We start from the raw sequence: 9,278 nt of genomic DNA, 5'->3' as shown, positions 1-9,278 counted from the left end.
ATTGGGGGCAAAAATATCATTTTTGTGGAAAAAAAATGAATTTTTTTATTTTCACGCCCGGTTGTTATAATCTTATGTGAAGCACTTTGGGGTTCAAAGTGCTCACCACACATCTAGATAAGTTCCTTGGGGGGGTCTAGTTTCCATAATGGGGTCACTTTTGGGGAGTTTCAATAGTTTAGGTACATCAGGGGCTCTCCAAACGCACATGACACCCGCAGATCATTCCATCAAAGTCTGCATTCCAAAACGTCACTACTTCCCTTCCGAGCCCCGACGTGTGCCCATACAGTAGTTTTCTCCCACATATGAGGCATCAGCGAACTCAGGACAAATTGGACAACAACTTTTGGGGTCCATTTTCTCCTGTTACCCTTGGGAAAATAAAAAAATTGGGGACTAAATGATCATGTTTGTGGAAAAAAATACGATTTTTTTATTTTCATGCCCGGGCATTATAAACTTCTGTGAAGCCCTTGGGGGTTCAAAGTGCTCATCACACATCTAGATAAGTTCCTTATTGGGTCCAGTTTCCAAAATTGTGTCATTTGTGGGGGGTTTCCACTGTTTATAATAATAACAATAATAATAAATTTTATTTTTATAGCGCCGACATATTCCGCAGCACTTTACATTTCAGAGGGGATTTGTACAGACAATAGACATTACAGCATAACAATAATCACATACAGTAGATTATAACAAATACCAAGAGGAAAGAGGGCCCTGCTCGCAAGCTTACAGTCTATGAGGAAAGAGGTAGACACGAAAGGTGGGTGGTAACAGTTGCCCTGATTGTATGGACCATAATGTTAAGTGTGTAACAGTACAGACACATAGGGCTAATGGATGCATAAAGCATGTGGGAACATGATGCGGGAAATCTGGTTATGGTAAGACTTTTGGCTGTGCCACACAGGGATAGATTAGGTTAATGTTTTGAGGCGATAGGCCAGTCTGAATAAATGCGTTTTCAGGGCACGCTTAAAATTGTGGGGATTGGGGACTAATCGTATTGACCTGGGAAGTGCATTCCAAAGAATTGGCGTGGCACGTGTAAAGTCTTGGAGACGGGAGTGGGAGGTTCTGACTATTGAGGATGCTAACCTCAGGTCATCAGCAGAATGGAGGGCGCGGGTAGGGTGGTATACTGAAACAAGGGAGGAGATGTAGGGTGGTGCTGAGCCATGGAGGGCTTTGTGGGTGAGGGTAATAAGTTTATACTGAATTCTGGAGTGGATGGGTAGCCAGTGTAATGACTGGCACAAGGTAGAGGCATCGGTGTAACGATTGGTGAGGAATATGATCCTGGCTGCAGCATTCAAGACAGATTGGAGAGGGGAGAGTTTGGTAAGAGGGAGACCGATTAGAATAGAGTTACAAAAGTCAAGACGAGAATGAATAAGAGAAACAGTAGAGTTTTTGCAGACTCAAAAGTAAGAAAAGGTCGAATTCTAGAAATCTTTTTGACGTGCAGATGACAAGAGCGAGCCAGTGATCGAATGTAGGGGGCAAAGGAAAGCTCGGAATCAAGTATGACCCCAAGACAGCGGGCCTGTTGCTGGGGAGTAATGTTTAGGTACATTAGGGGCTCTCCAAAGGCAACATGACACTCGCAGAGCATTCCATCAAAGTCTGCATTCCAAAACGTCACTACTTCCCTTCCGAGCTCCGACGTGTGCCGATACAGTAGTTTTCTCCCACACATTTTTATACACTAGTTTACGCATATGACAATTATTAACGGTCATAGTATTTTTCATAATTCAAGCCATTGTGGTCACCCTCTTCTGATGGCCTGGAGCACTGGATATTTATATGCAGAAACACTAGAAGAAAAGGATACATATAATTACTTACATGTTGTAACAATATAGATGTTTCACATTACAATGGTATTGTCATGATCCAGGACGGGATTTCGTTTTAACCCGTCCTGGTTAGACTATGGGTTAATTGTGCTGCCTCTCTCTGGCAGCAGGAGGCTATTTAGTGCTCACTGGACCTGGGTCCGGTGTCAGTTATACTCCTGCCCTCGGCTGAGTTAAGTGACCTCTTGTATACGTGTGCCTTGTGCCTGATATCTTGCTTGCTTGTTTGGTTGTGATCTGGTTCTGTCCCTGTTACGAGTTCTGCCTGACCCTCTTGTACTGCGCTACCTCTCGTGTATGACTCCCTGCTTGTGACCCGACTCCTCTCTGCTCGTCCCCTTGGTACCACGTCGCCCTCTTGTGTATGACCTTTGGCTTTGTCTGACTACCCGTCTGTTTGTCCCTCCTGTACCTCGTTTGCCCGTACTGCTGTGACCTCTGTTTTGCCTGACTCTGAGTTGTTGTATGGTGTCCTGTCCTATCTGAATACAGGACGCTAAGCCCCGCCCCCTTGCAGTCACATGACCAATAGGTCCCGTGCACATTATTCAGTTTCAGTGTCCGCAGGTCCTTTGCCTCTTTACCTTCCAGCGCTGACTGGACCCTGACACTATTAGCCTGAAGCACGCATGGTCACCTCTGCTGCCCTGCTCCACAGGTATCTTTTAGCACTGCTTCTGTGCTCAGGACACGCGCACTGGCCCTATGAGCAAGTGCAGTGCGGTGTCTCTGACATTATAACTGACCCATACCATTTTTTTTTTTTCTCTGCTCCCATTCACCTGTGTGTGTGATGGATCCTGTGCACACTCTTTCTGAGCAGGTTAAGCATCTGACGCAGATGTCTCAGAAACTCTTTGGAGAACAGAGAGTCCTGGCTCAGTCTCAGCAGCTGATCGCTGACACTGTGCAGGGGGTTCTTTCATTGGGGGCTCGGGATGTTACGTTAATTTCCCCTGAGTCTCCAGTGAAGTTACCAGATACCTTTTCTGGAGATAAAAATGACTTCAGAGTTTTCAAGGAGGGCTGTAAGCTTTTTTTTTCCTTAAGACCACACTCTTCTGGGGATGAAAGTCAGAGAGTGGGGGTCATTATGTCTCTGTTAAGGGGAGCCCCCCAAGCTTGGGCTTTCTCCCTTCCGACCACGGCCCCTGAGCGTATGACTGTGGATGCATTTTTTGAGGCCCTGGGGCATATTTATGATGAGCCTGATCGGGTGCGTATGGCTGAGGACAGGCTGATGAATGTTTGCCAGGGGAAACACTCAGCCGAGTGGTTTTGCTCAGAGTTCAGACGCTGGGCTGCTGAGGTCTGCTGGAACGATGCTGCTCTCCGGGGGTTGTTCCGTAGAGGCCTGTCTGAGCATCTGAAAGACGCCTTGGCTCTCCACCCCCCACCTGATGCCCTTGAGGAAGCTATGACACAGGCCGTCCGAATGGATCGCAGGTTACGGGCAAGGGGAGTGATACAAACCGAGACATCATTATTCTCCCAAGGAAGGGGAGCCAGTTCTTCACTGAAAATCACGGCGATGGGAACCATCAACCTTAAGGAGGAAGAAAGGAGACAACGGCACGTGAGAAAATGCTGTGTTCACAGTGGCGAGTCTGGACATGGGAAAAAGGATTGCCCCTCCCGGCCACTAACCAACAAGCGACTGAGCCCGGGTGATTATCGTGGAGGTCACCCAGGCTCTCAGGTACCCTTTTCTGCATTTTCTAAAATGTCATTTCAAGTGAAACTTTGTTGTGGGGGTGTCTCCACATCCACAACTGCCTTCGTGGATTGCGGTTCATCATTGAACTTTATTGACTCTGACTTGGTGGACAGGTGTAAGTTAGGGACAGTTAGGTTGGAGACTCCGATTCACCTTGTTGCTATTGACAAAACACCACTGGTTAAGAATGACATTGTGTTTTGTACTGAAGAGTTTCTCCTTAAAGTGAGTTCCTTACACCAGGAACGTATTTCATGTTTTGTAATGAACAACCTGCCTGCGGGACTGGTGTTGGGGTTCCCCTGGTTACAGCTGCATAATCCTGTGATTAATTGGGAATCTCGGGATATTGTTAAATGGGGTCCCTATTGCTCTGAGAAATGTCTTGTTTCTGTGTCTGTGTCGTCCGTGGGTCTAGAAGGCATTCCGGAGTGCCTGATAGATTATACTGACATTTTCTCCGAAAAAGAGGCTGAGGTTTTACCACCACACCGCCCATTTGATTGTGCCATTGACCTGGTTCCAGGTGCTAAATTGCCCAAAGCCCACCTGTATAACCTCTCGGGTACGGAACGGGCTGCGATGAAGGAATATATTTCTGAGAGCCTCCGTAAGAGACATATTCGTCCTTCTGTTTCTCCTGTGGCGGCAGGGTTCTTTTTTGTAAAAAAAAAAGACGGTGGTTTGCGCCCATGCCTCGATTTTCGTGAGTTAAATAAAATAACTGTGAGGAATACTTATCCCCTTCCACTTATTCCTGATTTATACAATCAGTTGTCCGGAGCTAAGTGGTTTTCGAAATTAGATCTACGGGGAGCGTATAACCTTATCCGAGTCCGGGACGGAGATGAATGGAAGACCGCCTTTCTCACTACTGAAGGGTTGTTTGAAAATTTGGTCATGCCCTTCGGCCTGACCAACGCTCCAGCGGTCTTCCAAAATTTCACAAATCATGTGTTCTCCGATTTGATTGGACGTTTTATGGTGGTGTATTTGGATGACATTTTAATCTACTCGCCTAATAAACAGACTCACATTGGTCATGTTTGGGCAGTTCTCCAAAGGCTCAGGGAGAACTGTCTGTTTGCTAAACTTGAAAAATGTTTATTTTTTGTTCAGGAACTGTCCTTTCTGGGGTTCATCGTGTCTGCTGAAGGGTATCGCATGAATCCTAATAAGGTGCAGGCCATTCTCGAGTGGGTTCAACCGTGTGATTTGAAGGGTCTGCAACGTTTCCTAGGGTTCGCTAATTATTATCGGAAATTTATAAGGGGGTTCTCACAGGTGGTTAAACCCCTCACAGACATGACTCAAAAGGGGGCCGATATCAAGAATTGGTCAACCGCAGCGGTAGCGGCATTTCAGTTTTTGAAAAAATGTTTCATGTCGGCCCCGGTTCTTATCCAACCGGACCCCTCTGAACCATTTATTGTTGAGGTAGACGCCTCAGAGGTGGGGGTGGGGGCGGTATTGTCCCAGGGACCCGCCACTTTGACCAATTTAAGACCTTGCGCCTTTTTCTCAAAGAAGTTCTCTCCGGCGGAGAGAAACTATGATGTGGGGAATCGGGAACTTCTGGCTGTAAAATTGGCTTTTGCAGAATGGAGGCATTTTTTGGAGGGGGCTGTTCATCCTATAACGGTAATCACGGACCACAAAAACCTAGCTTACATTGAGTCAGCTAAAAGGTTGACTCCCAGACAGGCTAGATGGTCACTTTTTTTTTCCCGATTCAACTTCTCGATCACTTTTCAACCAGGATCCAAGAATATCAGAGTGGATGCGTTGTCACGCAGTCTTGATCCGGTATCCCCCCGGAACCTCCATCCTCCATTCTTCAGCCTGGGGTGGTGGTGGCAGAGGTTTCTAATGTGTTGGAACGGGAGATTCGAGAAGCCCAGGCTCTTGCACCTCCAGCTAAGCCGGTGGATAAACTTTTTGTGCCAGCTCAGTTTCGTCTCAGGGTCCTCCAGGAGTTCCATGACTCAGTTCTGGGTGGACATCCAGGGATCTCAGCGACCCGGAAGGCCATTGCTAGAATATTCTGGTGGTCTTCTTTAGCCTCTGATGTTGGGGAGTATGTGTCTGCGTGTGAGGTTTGTGCCCGTGCGAAAACTCCCCATAACCGGCCGGCCGGGGAATTGGTACCACTGCCAATTCCTGAGAGACCATGGACTCATCTGTCCATGGATTTCATCACCAACCTTCCCCCTTCCAAGGGTAATACCGTGGTCTGGGTCGTAGTGGACAGGTTTAGTAAGCAGGCACATTTTGTACCTTTGGCAGCTCTACCTAATGCGGAAACATTGTCCAGATTGTTTGTGGAGCATGTGGTGCGGTTGCATGGGGTACCCCTGAATGTGGTGTCTGATAGGGGAGTGCAATTTGTGTCCAGATTTTGGAGAGCTTTTTGTAGGAGGTTGGGTATTGGTCTGTCCTTTTCATCCGCATACCATCCAGAGACTAATGGGCAGACTGAGCGGACCAATCAGTCTCTGGAGCAAATTCTGCGTTGTTTGACCTCAGCCCGACAGGATGATTGGTGTTCTGTGTTACCATTGGCTGAGTTTGCTTTTAACAACCGCACTAACCAGTCTACGGGTTCATCTCCTTTTTTTTGCAATTATGGGTTTCATCCTCATTTTGGAGAATTTTCCAGCTTGAATTCTGGGTGTCCTGGGGCGGACGAGACGATCCAGCGGTTGGGGGAGGTATGGCGGGAGGTCCAGAATAACATTACGAAGGCCCAGGACAAATTTAAATTTTTTGCGGACAAAAAATGATCCGTGGGTCCAGTGTTTCAGGTCGGAGATAAGGTATGGTTATCCACCAAAAAGATAAGGCTCAAGGTCCCCTCTGCGAAGCTTGGACCCAAGTTTATAGGTCCCTATGTAATTACCGAAGCAGTTAACCCGGTGGCTTTTCGGTTGAGTCTTCCACCATCTCTAAGGATCCCTAATGTTTTCCATAAGGCCCTTTTGAAACCTGTGAGGTCCAGTGGGGAGGGATCATCATCTTCCCCGACACCGGTTCTGGTAGATGGGCAGGCTGAGTATGAGGTGGAACGAATTGTCGACTCCAGGTTGGTCCGTCGTGCCCTTCAGTATCTGATACATTGGAAGGGCTACGGTCCTGAGGAACGCTCGTGGGTTCCTGCTCGATCAGTTCATGCGGATCGGTTGATCCGAGCCTTTCACGCCAAGTACCCTGAGAGACCTGGGGGTCCGGTGGCCCCCCATTGAGAGGAGGGTACTGTCATGATCCAGGACGGGATTTCGCTTTGACCCGTCCTGGTTAGACTATGGGTTAATTGTGCTGCCTCTCTCTGGCAGCAGGAGGCTATTTAGTGCTCACTGGACCTGGGTCCGGTGTCAGTTATACTCCTGCCCTCGGCTGAGTTAAGTGACCTCTTGTATACGTGTGCCTTGTGCCTGATATCTTGCTTGCTTGTTTGGTTGTGATCTGGTTCTGTCCCTGTTACGAGTTCTGCCTGACCCTCTTGTACTGCGCTACCTCTCGTGTATGACTCTCTGCTTGTGACCCGACTTCTCTCTGCTCGTCCCCTTGGTACCACGTCGCCCTCTTGTGTATGACCTTTGGCTCTGTCTGACCACCCGTCTGTTTGTCCCTCTGTACCTCGTTTGCCCGTACTGCTGTGACCTCTGTTTTGCCTGACTCTGAGTTGTTGTATGGTGTCCTGTCCTATCTGAATACAGGACGCTAAGCCCCGCCCCCTAGCAGTCACATGACCAATAGGTCCCGTGCACATTATTCAGTTTCAGTGTCCGCAGGTCCTTTGCCTCTTTACCTTCCAGCGCTGACTGGACCCTGACACTATTAGCCTGAAGCACGCATGGTCACCTCTGCTGCCCTGCTCCCCAGGTAACTTTCAGCACTGCTTCTGTGCTCAGGACACGCTCACTGGCTCTATGAGCAAGTGCAGTGCGGTGTCTCTGACAGGTATAAAAAGAATATTTTTCTGAGCAAAAAAAAAAAATAGTATATGTTCACATGTGATGCTTTTGCTGGGTATTCCCGACAGAGAAAATACTACCACATAATTACAATGGCAGTCAAACGCCTCTCACCTAGCCAAACCAGTTCTCACACTTTGCACTGATGAGGGCCAGTACCCCGAAACACAGTGCAAATTGAGATTAAGGTTTGGCTTTTATTCTAAGTGATGTGACAAGGCTCGTTGAAGAGTTGGTATTGACTTTTAGGATTGCTACTTCCAATAGGTAGCACTAGAGTTCTAGTCCTCTTCAGGCCCCGTCACACTAAGCGACTTACCAGCGATCCCGACACCGATATCAAGGTGTCAGGATCGCTGGTAAGTCGCTATGTGATCGCTGGTGAGCTGTCACACAGACAGCTTCACCAGCGATCAGCACAGCAATGCCGATCCCGGCATCGCTGGCCATCCTGTAAAAAATAGAATCAAAATAAAAAATATAGTTATTCTCACCTTCAGACGTCGCGTTCAGCCATCCCACCTCTCTCCACGCTCCGGTCCCAGTGATCCTTTGCACGAATGACCGCGAGATGTCACAGTCTCACGGGATAACAAAGTCTCGCGGTCATTCGTGCAAAGGATCACTGGGACCGGAGCGTGGAGAGAGGCGGGATGGCTGAACGGGACGTCGGAAGGTGAGAATAACTATATTTTTTATTTTTTTATTATTTTTTACACCTGATCGCTGGTCTCCCGCCTGTCACACACAGCGATGCGTGCTGGTCAGCGGGAGACCAGCGACCAAAGAAATGTCCAGAGATTTCTTGCAGCGATCAGCGATACCGGCAGGGGGGCCGCTCGTTGATCGCTGTCACACACAGCGATCTCGCTGGTGAGATCGCTGTTACGTCACAAAAGTTGTGACTCAGCAGCGATCTCGTTACCGAGATTGCTTAGTGAGACGGGGCCTTTCCTCTCTGAAGAGACAATCCGGTGCGAAAACACATAAAAACGCATGTAATCTGCACATGACTTTATCAATAGAATTTAGTCAAAGCCAAATCCCAGGAAATATAAAAAACAAAGCAGCTTTATTTATAACATTACATGGATTTTTCATTCATGTTTCATTCACTGCAGTTTCCCCCCAAAATGCAATAAAATGTGATCAATATTAACCATGTACATCAAAACATTATCAATGAAAACTACAATTCCCACCCCCAAAAAACAAGCACTCACACTGCTCTATTGAAATAAAATAAAATTAGGGGTCTCGTAAAATGGCTACACAAATCAAATTTGTTTCTCTACTAAAATCTAAAAAAAACTATCTAGGTTTGGTATCGCTGTAATTATACTGTTCCAAGGAATCATGTTGCTACGTAATTTTTACAGTATAATGAACGCAAACAAAACCTGAAAAATAATGGCAGTTTTGCAGGTTTTTATTACAATTTCACCCCACCTGGATTTTTTTCTCACATTTTCAGTATGTTATACAATAAAATGGTTTATTTCTAAACTACAGCTTCTAAAATACAAGCACTCATTTGGGAATATAAACAGAAAAATAAAGTTCTAGCTCTTGATAGAAGGGAAAGAAACACAGAAAGCACGAAAATGAAAAATCATTTGTTCCCGAAGGAGTTAAATACTATTTTTGTGTGGCAATTTTAAATCAATGCAAAACTGCAATGCCAAAAATCTGCATGTAAAAATGCTTGTAAAAAGA

The 9,278-nt window shown here is 46.8% G+C and overlaps 1 protein-coding gene across 1 annotated transcript in view; it reads right to left on the bottom strand.

Moving 5' to 3' along the window:
* Window positions 1-412: 412 nt before the first annotated feature.
* LOC141052396 (solute carrier family 46 member 2-like) overlaps window positions 413-9,278 on the bottom strand; it is a 28,802-nt gene continuing 19,936 nt past the window's right edge. Inside the window, exon 4 of the mRNA XM_073549629.1 lies at window positions 413-1,829. Coding sequence (XP_073405730.1) covers window positions 1,781-1,829 — 49 coding nt within the window. The 3' untranslated portion in view covers window positions 413-1,780. The remainder of the gene's footprint in view (window positions 1,830-9,278) is intronic.

This window comes from Dendrobates tinctorius, unplaced genomic scaffold (assembly GCF_039654945.1).
Source record: "Dendrobates tinctorius isolate UK_male_01 unplaced genomic scaffold, ASM3965494v1 ptg000160l, whole genome shotgun sequence".
NCBI classification, from domain to species: Eukaryota; Metazoa; Chordata; class Amphibia; order Anura; family Dendrobatidae; genus Dendrobates; species Dendrobates tinctorius.
Note: the sequence above shows the minus strand (reverse complement) of the source record. Positions and strands in the feature narration are given on the sequence as shown.